Raw genomic sequence first — 20014 nt, 5'->3', positions numbered from 1 at the left:
ACTTTTACCATCCCTCATACAACGGGTATGTCTTCACCCTTTTACCATCCCTCATACAACGGGTATGTCTTCACACTTTTACCATCCCTCATACAACGGGTATGTCTTCACCCTTTTACCATCCCTCATACAACGGGTATGTCTTCACCCTTTTACCATCCCTCATACAACGGGTATGTCTTCACACTTTTACCATCCCTCATACAACGGGTATGTCTTCACACTTTTACCATCCCTCATACAACGGGTATGTCTTCACACTTTTACCATCCCTCATACAACGGGTATGTCTTCACACTTTTACCATCCCTCATACAACGGGTATGTCTTCACACCTTTTACCATCCCTCATACAACGGGTATGTCTTCACACTTTTACCATCCCTCATACAACGGGTATGTCTTCACCTTTTACCATCCCTCATACAACGGGTATGTCTTCACACTTTTACCATCCCTCATACAACGGGTATGTCTTCACACTTTTACCATCCCTCATACAACGGGTATGTCTTCACACTTTTACCATCCCTCATACAACGGGTATGTCTTCACACTTTTACCATCCCTCATACAACGGGTATGTCCTTCACACTTTTACCATCCCTCATACAACGGGTATGTCTTCACACTTTTACCATCCCTCATACAACGGGTATGTCTTCACACTTTTACCATCCCTCATACAACGGGTATGTCTTCACCCTTTTACCATCCCTCATACAACGGGTATGTCTTCACACTTTTACCATCCCTCATACAACGGGTATGTCTTCACACTTTTACCATCCCTCATACAACGGGTATGTCTTCACACTTTTACCATCCCTCAGTACAACGGGTATGTCTTCACACTTTTACCATCCCTCATACAACGGGTATGTCTTCACACTTTTACCATCCCTCATACAACGGGTATGTCTTCACCCTTTTACCATCCCTCATACAACGGGTATGTCTTCACCCTTTTACCATCCCTCATACAACGGGTATGTCTTCACACTTTTACCATCCCTCATACAAACGGGTATGTCTTCACACTTTTACCATCCCTCATACAACGGGTATGTCTTCACACTTTTACCATCCCTCATACAACGGGTATGTCTTCACACTTTTACCATCCCTCATACAACGGGTATGTCTTCACACTTTTACCATCCCTCATACAACGGGTATGTCTTCACACTTTTACCATCCCTCATACAACGGGTATGTCTTCACACTTTTTACCATCCCTCATACAACGGGTATGTCTTCACACTTTTACCATCCCTCATACAACGGGTATGTCTTCACACTTTTACCATCCCTCATACAACGGTATGTCTTCACACTTTTACCATCCTCATACAACGGGTATGTCTTCACACTTTTACCATCCCTCATACAACGGGTATGTCCTTCACACTTTTACCATCCCTCATACAACGGGTATGTCTTCACACTTTTACCATCCCTCATACAACGGGTATGTCTTCACACTTTTACATCCCTCATACAACGGGTATGTCTTCACACTTTTACCATCCCTCATACAACGGGTATGTCTTCACACTTTTACCATCCCTCATACAACGGGTATGTCTTCACACTTTTACCATCCCTCATACAACGGGTATGTCTTCACACTTTTACCATCCCTCATACAACGGGTATGTCTTCACACTTTTACCATCCCTCATACAACTCTGAAGTGTGCGTATTAAAACCCCCCAAATATGCTTGCCCTGATTTTTTATGGCCACATTTGGAGGTGTTGAAATGGCCGTGTAAAATATGTCATGTTAATTAGTAGCATGTACATTAGCATCTCGCTAGCACCTTTGTTAATGCATTTCTTAGATGTGTTATGCCTCGGTGAGAATGTGGGCTCAGGTGCAAAAGGGGGACAATTGACACTGGCTTTATTTCAACAGTTTTCTTTGAAATGTCTTTGAACAGAGTGATTCAAACAAAGTGGCTACAGAATCTACTTTTGATACATTAGAGTGACAAAAGACATTTACACATAAAGACATAAACGGAAAATCACTCCATAGGGAGGAAAAAGGCAATAGCAAATTTAAAATTTACACACGAATCTAATAACAAAAAAACCAACAATCTATGATTAGCTACAAAAAGGTAAATCACTCATGCAGAGGAGACAAGAAACTATAAACAGAAAGTACACTAAAAAGAGCTGAGATAACTACAAACTAAAGCGCTCCAAGAGGAGGACAAAAGGAAGGCAAAGAAAGAACACACAAAAAACTTCACCAAAACTTTAGCAAACGAAAATCACTTTCTCAGAGGAAACAAAGAAATCAATAAATAAGGCGAGAAAACTTGGTTGGAGACTGTGGATGAAGGCTGGAGGTACGTGACCACACCATATACTCTGTGGTACGTGACCACACCATATACTCTGTGGTACGTGACCACACCATATACTCTGTGGTACGTGACCACACCATATACTCTGTGGTACGTGACCACACCATATACTCTGTGGTACGTGACCACACCATATACTCTGTGGTACGTGACCACACCACATACTCTGTGGTACGTGACCACACCATATACTCTGTGGTACGTGACCACACCACATACTCTGTGGTACGTGACCACACCATATACTCTGTGGTACGTGACCACACCATATACTCTGTGGTACGTGACCACACCATATACTCTGTGGTACGTGACCACACCATATACTCTGTGGTACGTGACCACACCACATACTCTGTGGTACGTGACCACACCATATACTCTGTGGTACGTGACCACACCACATACTCTGTGGTACGTGACCACACCATATACTCTGTGGTACGTGACCACACCACATACTCTGTGGTACGTGACCACACCATATACTCTGTGGTACGTGACCACACCATATACTCTGTGGTACGTGACCACACCATATACTCTGTGGTACGTGACCACACCATATACTCTGTGGTACGTGACCACACCATATACTCTGTGGTACGTGACCACACCATATACTCTGTGGTACGTGACCACACCATATACTCTGTGGTACGTGACCACACCACATACTCTGTGGTACGTGACCACACCATATACTCTGTGGTACGTGACCACACCATATACTCTGTGGTACGTGACCACACCACATAGTCTGTGGTACGTGACCACACCACATACTCTGTGGTACGTGACCACACCATATACTCTGTGGTACGTGACCACACCATATACTCTGTGGTACGTGACCACACCATATACTCTGGCACAAGACAAGAGGAGGACCACACATCTCTACACATGAGGGAGGGTGACACAGGTGACATCTCTACACATGAGGGAGGGTGACACAGGTGACATTTCTACACATGAGGGAGGGTGACACAGGTGACATTTATACACATGAGGGAGGGTGACACAGGTGACATTTCTCCACACGAGGGAGGGTGACACAGGTGACATCTCTACACATGAGGGAGGGTGACACAGGTGACATTTATACACATGAGGGAGGGTGACACAGGTGACATTTCTCCACACGAGGGAGGGTGACACAGGTGACATTTCTACACATGAGGGGAGAGTGACACAGGTGACATTTATACACATGAGGGAGGGTGACACAGGTGACATTTCTCCACATGAGGGAGGGTGACACAGGTGACATTTCTCCACATGAGGGAGGGTGACACAGGTGACATTTATACACATGAGGGAGGGTGACACAGGTGACATTTATACACATGAGGGCGGGGGACACAGGTGACATCTATACACATGAGGGAGGGTGACACAGGTGACATCTCTACACATGAGGGAGGGTACACATGAGGGAGGGTGACACAGGTGACATCTCTACACATGAGGGAGGGTACACATGAGGGAGGGTGACACAGGTGACATTTCTACACATGAGGGAGGGTACACATGAGGGAGGGTGACACAGGTGACATTTCTACACATGAGGGAGGGTGACACAGGTGACATCTCTACACATGAGGGAGGGTACACATGAGGGAGGGTGACACAGGTGACATTTCTACACATGAGGGAGGGTGACACAGGTGACATTTCTACACATGAGGGAGGGTGACACAGGTGACATTTCTCCACACGAGGGAGGGTGACACAGGTGACATCTCTACACACGAGGGAGGGTGACACAGGTGACATTTATCCACATGAGGGAGGGTGACACAGGTGACATTTCTCCACATGAGGGAGGGTGACACAGGTGACATTTCTCCACATGAGGGAGGGTGACACAGGTGGGCACAATCGGCCAATCAGGAGAGACATCAGACCAGTGAAACGGGAGGAAGGCCAAGTGACCTGAAACGAGAGGGAGAGTTAACCTTTCAAAATAAAACAGGATATGACAAGACAACATGAAAGCAGACGAAACCCAGGGCAGACTTCACCCAGGTGTGACATTATGTTGGAATGTCTCACATAAGTTCTTTTATATCTCATTTAGCAAGAAGACTTCTTGTCCCACACATTTGAGATGCAATCCAATACTTGTATTTTTGCTGATATTTGACCCATGGTAAAAATATAAATATAATAATCAAATGCATAGGCAAATGTCTAAAATCATTCATTTGGAAAAACTCCAATAGCCAGAGTTAGTAAAAAGGAGAAAGTTTCTTTATGCAATAACATTCCTACATTATTCACAGTTACAACTGCAACGTGGCCCTCAAGGAAACCATTTGGACACCTCTTAAGTTACAGCATTTATGGTTGATTAATTGTCTTGTAGTAAATGTTATTCCAGGTTTCCTCTCAGGATCACAAGTACGCTTCTGTGGAGCACCTTCCAGGGACATTTTTGGGAACATTTCGGTGAAAACGTGGACTCTGGAGGTTCCACTGTATATATTGTGCGTTCAAAGTGATCTCACATTTAATCCTAACTGCTAAACTTACGGGCAGCACGGTGTCACAGGGGTTAGTGCATGTGTCTCACAACACGAAGGTTCTGAGTTCAATCCCGGGCTCGTGGTCTTTCTGTGTGGAGTTTGCATGTTCTCCCCGTGACTGCGTGGGTTCCCTCCGGCTTCCTCCCACCTCCAAAGACATGCACCTGGGGATAGGCCCCTCCCACCTCCAAAGACATGCACCTGGGGATAGGCCCCTCCCACCTCCAAAGACATGCACCTGGGGATAGGCCCCTGCCACCTCCAAAGACATGCACCTGGGGATAGGCCCCTGCCACCTCCAAAGACACGCACCTGGGGATAGGCCCCTCCCACGTCCAAAGACATGCACCTGGGGATAGGCCCCTCCCACCTCCAAAGACATGCACCTGGGGATAGGCCCCTCCCACCTCCAAAGACATGCACCTGGGGATAGGTTGATTGGCAACACTAAATGGTCCCTAGTGTGTGAATGTTGTCTATCTGTGATGAGGTGGTGACTTGTCCAGGGTGTACCCTGCCTTCCGCCCGAATGTCGCTGAGATAGGCTGCAGCACCCCCCGCGACCCCGAAAGGGACAAGCGGTAGAAAATGGATGGATGGATGGATGGATGCTAAACTTAAGCTATAAGCGGTGTAGTCACAGGGTCAACCCTTTTCTGCTGCCCTCAAGTGGACAGAATGATTATTGCGTCTGTCTGTCGAACTTCAGATTTTTTCATATCCATTGAAGTTGCATTCATTTAAAAGTTTTCCCTGTGTTTTTGTCCTGTAGGGCCCTTTAGTAGGTGTGAACCCCGTGCAGATAAGAGCCAAAGTGGATCTCTACCCGAGTGCCAGGCCGTCTCCTCGCCCTGAAGCCCCTCCTGGTTGGTGCCTGCAAAATACACATGGATTTAATGGTCACTATATCAACAGTCTCATCGGGGAATCTGCTGAGTGAGGCATTTTGCTCCAAGTTCAGCATGAGCAGAGCCATTCTTGCTTCACGGTCACAAGCAAAACACAGCTCTGCCAGCTTAAGGCGTGAATAATGGAGTTAGTCAGTCAGTGTCCAAGCTGCCAGGCAGATGGCATGCAGGGGGATGATGTGTTGTAGTTAGAATTTACACCTGTCATATTGGCTTATTTTTGGTCTGCTTCAGATCTGTGCGATAACTTCCGCTGCAAGCGAGGAAAGACGTGCCAACTGGATGCAGACGACCAGCCGAGCTGTGTTTGTCAGGAGCCATCACAATGTCCCCGCAGCTTGAACCACTTGGATCCTGTGAGTAGAATGGCAGATCAATCATGGAATTGTGGGACTTGGAGGATGTTCAGTCATTTGCTTAATCTTTGTTGAAAATTAGATAAAAGAGATGCCACAAAACGATGGTCATGTAAAATGGCAACTTTCTGGCTTTACAAAACACTAAAATAAATCAAGAAAATCAATGGTGGTAGTCTGTATCAGTTTCATTTTTACATCAAGCAGAGTGACACAACTATGGAATCACAATATATCCAATCAGCCTGGAAATTTCAGATCTGATTAACTTTGTTCATTAAAGGCCTACTGAAAGCCACTACTAGCGACCACGCAGTCTGGTAGTTTATACATCAATGATGAAATCTTAACATTGCAACACATGCCAATACGGCGGGTTAACTTATAAAGTGACATTTTAAATTTCCCGCGAAATATCCTGCTGAAAACGTCTCGGTATGATGACGCCTGCGCGTGACGTCACGGACATTTTGGGACAGCATTGTGGCCAGCTATTAAGTCGTCTGTTTTCATCGCAAAATTCCGCAGTATTCTGGACATCTGTGTTGGTGAATCTTTTGCAATTTGTTCAATGAACAATGGAGACAGCATAGAAGAAAGCTGTAGGTGGGAAGCGGTGTATTAGCGGACGGCTGCAGCAACACAAACACATAGCCGGTGTTTCATTGTTTACATTCCCGAAAGATGACAGTCAAGCTTTACCATTGGCCTGTGGAGAACTGGGACAACAGAGACTCTTACCAGGAGGACTTTGAGTTGGATGGCAGACGCGGCACCATGAGTACGTACACAGCTGTGGCTTCCAAACATTTGATCGCTTGCCCGTACGTGCATGCCGCTATGTGCATGTCACGTACGTAATTTTGGGGAAATATATGTGCTGTATGAACTTTGGGGAGGTGAACGGTACTTTGGGCTGTGGGATTGAGTGTGTTGTGCGGGTGTTTGAGTTGTATTGGTGGGTTATATGGACGGGAGGGGGGAGGTGTTTGTTATGCGGGATTCATTTGTGGCACATTAAATATAAGCCTGGTTGTGTTGTGGCTAATAGAGTATATATATGTCTTGTGTTTATTTACTGTTTTAGTCATTCCCAGCTGAATATCAGGTCCCACCCGCCTCTCACAGCATCTTCCCTATCTGAATCGCTTCCACTGCCCTCTAGTCCTTCACTCTCATTTTCCTCATCCACAAATCTTTCATCCTCGCTCAAATTAATGGGGAAATCGTCGCTTTCTCGGTCCGAATCGCTCTCGCTGCTGGTGTCCATGATTGTAAACAATGTGCAGATGTGAGGAGCTCCACAACCTGTGACGTCACGCTACTTCTGCTGGTGGCCATGATTGTAAACAATGTGCAGATGTGAGGAGCTCCACAACCTGTGACGTCACACTACTTCCGCTACAGGCAAAGCTTTTTTATCAGCGACCAAAAGTTGCGAACTTTATCGTCGATGTTCTCTACTAAATCCTTTAGAAAAAATATGGCAATATCGCGAAATGATCAAGTATGACACATAGAATGGACCTGCTATCCCCGTTTAAATAAGAAAATCTCATTTCAGTAGGCCTTTAAGGCTGCAGTAAAAAGGAGAGCTGTTGCACCAGGTGGATTGACATGAATCATGGCTCTAACACAAGTGATGTCAATTGAAACTAAGGAGAGTGTTATCAGACTTCTTCAAGAAGTCACGCAACATTGCAAAAGATGTTGATTGTTTACAATGAGCTGTGTCTGGACCAACATGGGAAGGTGATCAAATGAAAGCATTCTGGTAGACCAACGGAAACATTCAAACATGAAGACAGAAAACTTCAAGCAATATAAAGAGAAAATGCACAGTAAAGAACAGATGAAGAACAAATGGGCAGAAACCGAAATCACCGTCTGTGACTAAACTGTAAGAAAGCCCCTGAAAGAAATGGGATTTAAATACAAAATAAACAAGGTTACTGTGGGCTAAGGAAAAGCAATCATGGACTATCAGTGACTGGATGAATGTCATATTTGGTGATGAATCCTGAATATGCATTGGGCAAAGTGATGGTGCTGGAACCTTTGTTTGGTGCCGTTCCAATGAGATTTAGGAAGACGACTGCCTGAAGAAAAGGTGCACATTTCCACAGTCATTGATGCTATGAGGCTGCATGTCAGGTCATGGCACTGGGGACATGGCTGCCATTACATCTTCTATGCATGCACACATTTTCTTATTCCATCAATTGAAATGATGTTTGGGGAGGATGGCATCATTTTTCAAGATGATAATGCATCTTGCCATCGAGTAAAAACTGTAAAAACTGTCCTCGAAGAAAGATACACAAGGTCAATGTCTTGGCCTGCAAGTAGTCCGGATCGCAATCCAATGAAAAATGTGTGTTGGAAATAGAAGAAGATGGTGGATGACAAGACTCCAACCTGCAAAGCTGATCTGACAACAGCAATCAGAGAAAGTTGGAGCTAGATTGATGAAGAGTTGTGTTTGTCCCTCGTTAAGTCCATGCCTCAGTGACTGCAAGCTCTTATAAAAGCCAGAGGTGGTGCAACAAAGTACTAGTAGTGTGTTGGAGTGTTTGTTTGTTTTCCAAGATTCCATAATATTTTCCTTAGAATTGAGGGATTTTTCCACTCTGCTTGATCTAAAAACGTAACTGTTACTGACTACTGCTATTAGATTTCTTAATTTCTTTGACTGTTTCTTAAAGCCAGAAAGTTGCCCTTTGAAATAACTTTAGTTTTGTATCAAGTTTGTTGTCTACAACGAAACAACTGAATGAACAGCTTCCAAGTCTGGTGATTCCAGGGGTTGCACTAATAAATATTCTGCAATCAGCACTTTCACAACAAGGCAGAAGATGACTATAAATGTATTCCACTTCTTTCCCTGCAGGTTTGTGGGACAGACAACAAGACGTACAACACATCTTGTGAGCTCTTTGCCACTAAATGCAAGCTGGAAGGCACCAAGAGAGGACACCGACTTCATCTGGACTACACAGGACCGTGCAAATGTGAGATGGTACATGAAGGATGCACCAACTGTGGCATCATCCTCTCTCTTCTGTTTGTCTTTAGTGATCCCTCCATGCGTGGACACCGAGTTGGTCCAGTTCCCTCTAAGAATGAGGGATTGGCTGAAAAATGTGCTGCTGCAGCTCTACGAGCATGACGCCATGTCCCCCGGCTACCTCACGTCCAAGCAACGCTTCAGAGTGGGTTCAAAGGTCTTAGCCGTGTACCATGTGCAGCTATTCAACTTTCTGCTTTCTGCACAGGTGAAGAAAATCTTTGAGGACGAAAGGCGACTTCACGCCGGCGATCACTCTGCGGAGCTGCTGGCTCAAGATTTTGAGAAGAACTACCACACGTACATCTACCCGGTTCACTGGCAGTTTGCTCAACTGGACCAGCACCCGTCTGACAGGTCCGTCGGCAGCAAAAATGTCAAATATGAGAAAAATGAGCAATTTTGAATTGTACAATTGTTATTTTTACTGTCCATTTAATTATTGACAGGGCGCACAAAAAATTGTTAGTTGCCAAAAGAGTCACACCCCTACTTTTGAGTCAATTGGATGAAACCCTGTAGTGCAAGGGTGTCCAACTCCATTTCCTAGAGGACCACAACCCAGTTATGGCTGCCTTCAGAGGTTATGGCACTGCCATATTTATTATTGAAGTCACAAACTGCATTCTTTTTTTTAACATGCCTCAAAACAGCAGCTTGGAATTTGGGACATGAGAGCATGAGGAGGTTGAGGTGGGGGGGTAGGGGGGGGGGTGTATATTGTAGCGTCCCGGAAGAGTTAGTGCTGCAAGGGGTTCTGGGTATTTGTTCTGTTGTGTTTACGTTGTGTTACGGTGCGGATGTTCTCCCCAAATGTGTTTGTCATTCTTGTTTGGTGTGGGTTCACAGTGTGGCGCATATTTCTAACAGTGTTAAACTTGTTTATACGACAACCCTCAGTGTGACCTGTATGGCTGTTGACCAAGTATGCCTTGCATTCACTTGTGTGTGTGAAAAGCCGTAGATATTATGTGACTGGGCCGGCACGCAAAGGCAGTGCCTTTAAAGGCCTACTGAAAGCCACTACTAGCGACCACGCAGTCTGATAGTTTATATATCAATGATGACATCTTAACATTGCAACACATGACAATACGGCCGGCTTAACTTATAAAGTGACATTTTAAATTTCCCGCCACACTTCCGCTTGAAAAGGTCTATGTATGATGACGTATGCGCGTGACGTCAATGGTTGAAACGGAAGTATTGGGACACATTGTATCCAATACAAAAAGCTCTGTTTTCATCGCAAAATTCCACAGTATTCTGGACATCTGTGTTGGTGAATCTTTTGCAATTTGTTTAAAGGCCTACTGAAATGAAATTGTTTTATTTAAACGGGGATAGCAGATCCATTCTATGTGTCATACTTGATCATTTTGCGATATTGCCATATTTTTGCTGAAAGGATTTAGTATAGAGGCCCTGTGATGAGGTGGCGACTTGTCCAGGGTGTACCCCGCCTTCCGCCCGATTGTAGCTGGGATAGGCTCCAGCACCACCCGCGACCCCGAAGGGAATAAGCGGTAGAAAATGGATGGATGGATTTAGTATAGAACAACTACAATAAAGTTCGCAACTTTTGGTCTCTGATAAAAAAGTCTTGCGTGTACCGGAAGTAGCGTGACGTCACAGGTTGAAAGGCTCCTCACATTTCCCCATTGTTTACACCAGCAGCGAGAGAGATTCGGACCGAGAAATAGACGATTACCCCATTAATTTGAGCGAGGATGAAAGATTTGTGGATGAGGAACGTTAGAGTGAAGGACTAGAATGCAGTGCAAGAAATATCTTTTTTCGCTCTGACCGTAACTTAGGTACAAGCTGGCTCATTGGATTCCACACTTTCTCCTTTTTCTATTGTGGATCACGGATTTGTATTTTAAACCACCTGGGATACTATATCCTCTTGAAAATGAGAGTCGAGAACGCGAAATGGACATTCACAGTGACTTTTATCTCCACGACAATACATCGGCGAAGCACTTTAGCTACTGAGCTAACAAGATAGCATCGGGCTTAAATGCAGATAGAAACAAAATAAATAAATCCCTGACTGGAAGGATAGACAGAAGATCAACAATACTATTAAACCATGGACATGTAACTACACGGTTAATGCTTTCCAGCCTGGCGAAGCTTAACAATGCTGTTGCTAATGACGCCATTGAAGCTAACTTAGCAACGGGACCTCACAGAGCTATGATAAAAACATTAGCTATTGTTGCGTTTGACCAGATGTTCCTCCAAGTGGGAAGTAAAACGCTGGTCAGTCCCAAGTTCCTTAGATGACATATAAACTGAACTCAAATGTACCACCAAGCACAGGATAGGTATTTTGTAATTTATTTTCAAATATTTGAGAATAGAGACCAGCCTCGAACAACACATATAAATGCGGAGCCCAAGTTGATCTGAAAACATCCCGGAATGCACTCTCCTCTTCAATATCTCCCCCCCCCCCCCGCCCTCACTTGTCTCACCTCAAACACATGCTCATTGTGCTTCTTATCTAGAGTTGGGCTGAAGGAAAGCAAGGAGGATTCCTTCTCTCTGCCTTCCACCCCAAGGCCATCCCCAGTGCAAGCACTTTGTCATGAGATGATTAGAAAAGCAAAGAGTACAATATGGAACATTAGCTATATGTAATATGACTATGAAAATTAATAAGTAACACAAAATATGGATATATGAAGATATATATATATATCCTTCACTATCCACCTACGCCAGCCCTCATATGCTCATCAACACCCGTGCTCACCTGCGTTCCAGCAATCGTCGGAGCGACGAAAGACTTCACCCGATCATAGATGCGGTCGGCGGCCAGGAGACGAAGGAAGTCAAGGTGTGGTCGCCGGCTAGCGCGTCTGCTATCCAAGTCAAAGTCCTCCTGGTTGTGTTGCTGCAGCCAGCCGCTAATACACCGATCCCACCTACAACTTTCTTCTTTGCAGTCTTCATTGTTCATTAAACAAATGGCAAAAGATTCACCAACACAGATGTCCAGAATACTGTGGAATTTTGAGATGAAAACAGAGCTTTTTTGTATTGGATTCAATGTGTCCGAATACTTCCGTTCAACAATTGACGTCACGCGCATACGTCATCATACATAGACGTTTTCAACCAAAAGTTTAGCGGGAAATTTAAAATGTCACTTCATAAGTTAACCCGGCCGTATTGGCATGTGTTGCAATGTTAAGATTTCATCATTGATATATAAACTATCAGACTGCGTGGTCGCTAGTAGTGGCTTTCAGTAGGCCCTTAATGAACAATGAAGACTGCAAAGAAGAAAGTTGTAGGTGGGATCGGTGTATTAGCGGCTGGCTGCAGCAACACAACCGGGAGGACTTTGACTTGGATAGCAGACGCGCTAGCCGACGCTAGCCGACGCTAGCCGACGCTAGCCGACGCTAGCCGCCAACCCCATCAATGATCGGGTGAGGTCCTTTGTTGCGCCGTCGATCGCTGGAATGCAGGTGAGCACGGGTGTTGATGAGCAGATGAGGGCTGGCTGGCGTAGGTGGAGCGCTAATGTTTTTATCATAGCTCTGTCGAGGTCCCGTAGCCAAGTTAGCTTCAATGGCATTGTTAGCAACAGCATTGCTAGGCTTCGACAGGCGGGACAGCATTAACCGTGTAGTTACATGTCCAGTGTTTGGTTCGATGTCTCCTGATAGTAGAGGTAATAGTAGTATTGTTGATCTTCTGTCTATTCTTCCAGTCAGGGATTTATTTGTTTTGTTTCCATCTGCATTTGAGCCCGATGCTATCACGTTAGCTCCGTAGCTAAAGTGCTTCGCCGATGTATTGTCGTGGAGATAAAAGTCACTGTGAATGTCCATTTCGCGTTCTGGACTCTCATTTTCAAGAGGATATAGTATCCCAGGTGGTTTCAAATACAAATCCGTGATCCACTATAGAAAAAGGAGAAAGTGTGGAATCCAATGAGCCAGCTTGTACCTAAGTTACGGTCAGAGGGAAACAAGATACGTCCTGCACTGCATTCTAGTCCTTCACGCTTACGTTCCTCATCCACAAATCTTTCATCCTGGCTCAAATTAATGGGGTAATCGTCGCTTTCTCGGTGCGAATCTCTCTCGCTGCTGGTGTAAACAATGGGGAAATGTGAGGAGCCTTTCAACCTGTGACGTCACGCTACTTCCGCTACAGGCAAGGCTTTTTTATCAGAGACCAAAACTTTATCGTCGATGTTCTCTACTAAATCCTTTCAGCAAAAATATGGCAATATCGCGAAATGATCAAGTATGACACATAGAATGGATCTGCTATCCCCGTTTAAATAAACAAAAATCATTTCAGTAGGCCTTTAAGGTTTATTGGCGCTCTGTACTTCTCCCTATGTCCATGTACACAGCAGCCATATTACATTTTAAAGCATTTATCGGCCGATAATATCAGACTGCCGATATTATCGGACATCCCTACATAATACGTTGGGTAAATGACTCCACCACATTTGAGCAGGAGTTTATTTGTTGTCATGTTCTTGTTCGCCTCGTAAAGACTTGCATTTTCTCCACACGGGTGGATGCTTGGGTTTCACGTGCTGGAATAAGTTTGTTGTGCTGCTGCCTTTTTGAAACAAACTTTGCAGCATGCAGTCATTTCTTACACGCCTGTTGACACAAATCTAAACCACTTTGGAACAAATATCTTACTCGCAGAAGTTACTGAGAGGGCAAAACATATAGAAGTCACATTTATGGATAACATTGATCTATTGCCTCAGGCCTAAAATAAAAAAGGAGTCCTCACATTGACAATCCCGTCCGTCTCTTACGCAGACTGCTGTCTCATTCCGAGCTGGCCCCCCTTCGTGTCCCGCTGGTGCCCATGGAGCACTGCACCTCTCGCTTCTTCCAGGTGTGTGACGCCAACAACGACAAGCAGGTGTCCTTCACCGAGTGGACTTCCTGTTTTGCCATCAACAACAGTAAGATGATACTAACTACAACATATACCTCATGGCTTGTGATGATACTAACTACAACATATACCTCATGGCTTGTGATGATACTAACTAGAACTAGAACATATACCTCATGGCTTGTGATGATACTAACTACAACATATACCTCATGGCTTGTGATGATACTAACTACAACATATACCTCATGGCTTGTGATGATACTAACTACAACATATACCTCATGGCTTGTTATGATACTAACTACAACATATACCTCATGGCTTGTGATGATACTAACTAGAACTAGAACATATACCTCATGGCTTGTGATGATACTAACTACAACATATACCTCATGGCTTGTGATGATACTAACTACAACATATACCTCATGGCTTGTGATGATACTAACTAGAACTAGAACATATACCTCATGGCTTGTGATGATACTAACTACAACATATACCTCATGGCTTGTGATGATACTAACTACAACATATACCTCATGGCTTGTGATGATACTAACTAGAACATATACCTCATGGCTTGTGATGATACTAACTACAACATATACCTCATGGCTTGTGATGATACTAACTACAACATATACCTCATGGCTTGTTATGATACTAACTACAACATATACCTCATGGCTTGTGATGATACTAACTAGAACTAGAACATATACCTCATGGCTTGTGATGATACTAACTACAACATATACCTCATGGCTTGTGATGATACTAACTACAACATATACCTCATGGCTTGTTATGATACTAACTAGAACATATACCTCATGGCTTGTGATGATACTAACTACAACATATACCTCATGGCTTGTGATGATACTAACTACAACATATACCTCATGGCTTGTTATGATACTAACTACAACATATACCTCATGGCTTGTGATGATACTAACTAGAACTAGAACATATACCTCATGGCTTGTGATGATACTAACTACAACATATACCTCATGGCTTGTGATGATACTAACTACAACATATACCTCATGGCTTGTTATGATACTAACTACAACATATACCTCATGGCTTGTGATGATACTAACTACAACATATACCTCATGGCTTGTGATGATACTAACTACAACATATACCTCATGGCTTGTTATGATACTAACTACAACATATACCTCATGGCTTGTGATGATACTAACTACAACATATACCTCATGGCTTGTGATGATACTAACTACAACATATACCTCATGGCTTGTGATGATACTAACTACAACATATACCTCATGGCTTGTGATGATACTAACTACAACATATACCTCATGGCTTGTTATGATTCTAACTACAACATATACCTCATGGCTTGTGATGATACTAACTAGAACTAGAACATATACCTCATGGCTTGTGATGATACTAACTACAACATATACCTCATGGCTTGTTATGATACTAACTACAACATATACCTCATGGCTTGTTATGATTCTAACTACAACATATACCTCATGGCTTGTGATGATACTAACTAGAACTAGAACATATACCTCATGGCTTGTGATGATACTAACTACAACATATACCTCATGGCTTGTGATGATACTAACTACAACATATACCTCATGGCTTGTGATGATACTAACTAGAACTAGAACATATACCTCATGGCATTGATGCTTGTGATGATACTAACTAGAACTAGAACATATACCTCATGGCTTGTGATGCTTGTGATGATACTAACTAGAACTAGAACATATACCTCATGGCTTGTGATGATACTAACTACAACATATACCTCATGGCTTGTGATGATACTAACTACAACATATACCTCATGGCTTGTGATGATACTAACTAGAACTAGAACATATACCTCATGGCTTGTGATGATACTAACTACAACATATACCTCATGGCTTGTGATGATACTAACTAGAACTAGAACATATACCTCATGGCTTGTGATGATACTAACTACAACATATACCTCATGGCTTGTGATGATACTAACTAGAACTAGAACATATACCTCATGGCTTGTGATGATACTAACTACAACATATACCTCATGGCTTGTGATGATACTAACTACAACATATACCTCATGGCTTGTAATGATACTAACTAGAACTAGAACATATACCTCATGGCTTGTGATGCTTGTGATGATACTAACTAGAACTAGAACATATACCTCATGGCTTGTGATGCTTGTGATGATACTAACTAGAACTAGAACATATACCTCATGGCTTGTGATGCTTGTGATGATACTAACTAGAACTAGAACATATACCTCATGGCTTGTGATGCTTGTGATGATACTAACTAGAACTAGAACATATACCTCATGGCTTGTGATGCTTGTGATGATACTAACTAGAACTAGAACATATACCTCATGGCTTGTGATGCTTGTGATGATACTAACTAGAACTAGAACATATACCTCATGGCTTGTGATGCTTGTGATGATACTAACTAGAACTAGAACATATACCTCATGGCTTGTGATGCTTGTGATGATACTAACTAGAACTAGAACATATACCTCATGGCATTGATGCTTGTGATGATACTAACTAGAACTAGAACATATACCTCATGGCTTGTGATGATACTAACTACAACATATACCTCATGGCTTGTGATGATACTAACTAGAACTAGAACATATACCTCATGGCTTGTGATGCTTGTGATGATACTAACTAGAACTAGAACATATACCTCATGGCTTGTGATGCTTGTGATGATACTAACTAGAACTAGAACATATACCTCATGGCATTGATGCTTGTGATGGTACTAACTAGAACTAGAACATATACCTCATGGCTTGTGATGATACTAACTAGAACTAGAACATATACCTCATGGCTTGTGATGCTTGTGATGATACTAACTAGAACTAGAACATATACCTCATGGCTTGTGATGCTTGTGATGATACTAACTAGAACTAGAACATATACCTCATGGCTTGTGATGCTTGTGATGATACTAACTAGAACTAGAACATATACCTCATGGCTTGTGATGCTTGTGATGATACTAACTAGAACTAGAACATATACCTCATGGCTTGTGATGCTTGTGATGATACTAACTAGAACTAGAACATATACCTCATGGCTTGTGATGCTTGTGATGATACTAACTAGAACTAGAACATATACCTCATGGCTTGTGATGCTTGTGATTATACTAACTAGAACTAGAACATATACCTCATGGCATTGATGCTTGTGATGGTACCAACTAGAACTAGAACATATACCTCATGGCATTGATGCTTGTCTTTTTGTCTCCTCACAGACGACATCGATGTCAACCTTCTGTTCTAAAGCTTCATTTTGTACATTGGAGAGGGGCTTTCTTTGGCTCCATCCCTGGGCGGATCTCGCTTGAGAGGAAGAGGGGCGTGAATCATTTTGAAATGCAGTCTGCTGAAAATGATGGAAAGCGCCACTCTACAAAGCAACTGACGCTGTGGTCAAAGTTGGAATTGCCACAAAACACATATTAAGATTTTTGACACTCTACTGCCATCTGGCGGCTAAAGTGGATAGGGCACAACCAATTTGTCACGTTTCATGTCTCAGGTACACCGCAAAAAAAGGGGTCATATGAATTCCCTTTTCACTGTAGTTCATGAACACATCATTGGAAGTTTTCTATGCACAGAAGAATGACAATTATTCAAAACATGCACCCCCTGTGCTATCACTTTTCCATTGCAAAACTCCAAGTTTCTCACACAGCTCAATGCGCTCTAAGAATCAGCCACTCTAACTTGAAGGTGTTTAGTCCAATCACCGCAGAATTTAGCCCAGCACATGTCTGTAATATTTGAGCAAGATTGGTTTAAAACATGGACAACAAAAAGCTCCTATAGCCACTTAGCAACTAAATATCCACAAGTCATTGACCAATTGAGGATATCCATATTATATGTATGCTAGCATGTCTTCTGAAGCATTTGAAGAACGACTCATTGAGAACGCTATCAAAATGTGAAAAAAAACAAACAACTTTTGTTCCACTTCCTGTATGAGTAATGCTTTTGTGTACTTTCATTTATTTCATTTCCTCCATTTTATGCCACTGGCCATAGACTGTTTTTGAACTGTTTATTACGCAATCCAAGCTGGGTAAACATTTACAAAGCTAATTAGTGTTGCACGGTATGTAGCAGGCTTGATAATAAAGAATGTAATTGCTGTTGAATGTAGCGTCTTGCAGCCTTAGGAGACTGTTTGCTTACCTTAGTTTGCTGTCTGTATCATTAAAGCTGGTGTGGAAAGCAGACTGAGATTCTAATGGTATGTTTTACTTGTGGGTCGAGCCGAATGAGGTCTAAGCAATGCAACAAAAATAGCAATGACAAAGCGCTCTGATTGGGCCACTCTTAGAGGGTTTGGGTTAGCAATATAAACTTTCAAAGTAAAAGTAATGGTATCTAAAATATATTTACCGACGTTCTGTCATCCATCATTGTTTTTCTTGTTATGATTACATGTTTACACTACTTGCCTACACAGTGCCCTTAGGGTTGTTGTTAGTACCGTATTTTTCGGAATATAAATCGCTCCAGAGTATAATTCGCACCAGCCGAAAATGCATAATAAAGAAGGAAAAAAACATATATAAGTCGCACCGGAGTATAAGTCGCATTTTTTGGGGAAATGTATTTGCTAAAAGCCAACAGCAAGAATAGACATTTGAAAGGCAATTTAAAATGTCTAAAGAATAGTGAACAACAGGCTGAATAAGTGTACGTTATATGAGGCATAAATAACCAACTGCTATGTTAACCTCACATATTATGGTAAGAGTCATTCAAATAACTATAACATATAGAACATGCTATACGTTTACTGTCACTCCTAATCGCTAAATCCCATGAAATCTTATACGTCTAGTCTCTTACATGAAGGACATCAATAATATTATTGGATATTTTACGCTAATGTGTTAATAATTTCACACAGAAGTTGCTCCTGAGTATAAGTCGCACCCCTGGCCAAACTATGAAAAAGCTGCGACTTATAGTCCGATAAATACGGTAACTTGTTCCAAACGTTTGGACTGAGGGGCCGGCCGCATTGCGCTTAAAAATTTTGGCTAGGGGCCAAACGCCGACTGCATGCAAAGTAACTATATGCATGATTACATATTAACATAATAATATATGATTAATAACTATTAGAATTGGTTATTAAGAGTATGTGAAAATTCAACCCCTACTTTGTTCACTCACGTGATGACTTCAATCAGAAATATCAAGCAGCTAAAATGCACCAATTATGGATTAGTGTGGAGAGAGTGTTTTGCTTTTGTCATGACGCGGAGTCGAACCCACGTTTCCTCTGCAGCTGGAGCTGCAGGCACCTCTGCTGGCAGCATGCTCAGACACGCCTCTGCTCGCGCTGAGCACAACACACCCACACAGCAACAAGCCTGCAAACAATCACTTATCAGCGCACCTGGACTTGACGAGGGGGAGCGGCATAAAGACCAGCGGACCCGAGGAACCTTTTCCAGAACGTTGCTAATCTTCCAAGTAAGCATCACGTCTGGCATTCCCTCCGCTGTGCTTTGCTCTTTGCTCTCTCTCCGTGTCTCCCTTGTTCATGTCCCTTGTGTCTTCCGCAGTGACTGCCTTCCTCGATCCACGACCTCCCTGCTCGGACCCAGACCACGCTGCCTCGCTCCTGCCCTCGACCTCTTGCCTGTTCACAAACTGCCTCTTCGCCTTGCCCCTCTGGACTCGACGAAAGATACAACCAACACTCACAGACAACAACTCCTGGTAATATTTACACTATTAATATTACACAT

The 20014-nt window shown here is 43.0% G+C and overlaps 1 protein-coding gene across 1 annotated transcript in view; it reads left to right on the top strand.

Moving 5' to 3' along the window:
- LOC133639647 (SPARC-like protein 1) overlaps nucleotides 1-18481 on the top strand; it is a 31574-nt gene extending 13093 nt beyond the window's left edge. The window contains 7 exon segments of the mRNA XM_062033139.1: nucleotides 5683-5776; nucleotides 6053-6174; nucleotides 9065-9185; nucleotides 9250-9386; nucleotides 9450-9598; nucleotides 14056-14204; nucleotides 17489-18481. Coding sequence (XP_061889123.1) covers nucleotides 5683-5776; nucleotides 6053-6174; nucleotides 9065-9185; nucleotides 9250-9386; nucleotides 9450-9598; nucleotides 14056-14204; nucleotides 17489-17517 — 801 coding nt within the window. The 3' untranslated portion in view covers nucleotides 17518-18481.
- Nucleotides 18482-20014: the final 1533 nt, after the last annotated feature.

Source organism: Entelurus aequoreus, linkage group LG22, assembly GCF_033978785.1.
Source record: "Entelurus aequoreus isolate RoL-2023_Sb linkage group LG22, RoL_Eaeq_v1.1, whole genome shotgun sequence".
Lineage (NCBI taxonomy): Eukaryota > Metazoa > Chordata > Actinopteri > Syngnathiformes > Syngnathidae > Entelurus > Entelurus aequoreus.
The sequence above is the reverse complement of the archived record's forward strand: the minus strand, read 5'-3'. Positions and strand labels throughout refer to the sequence as shown.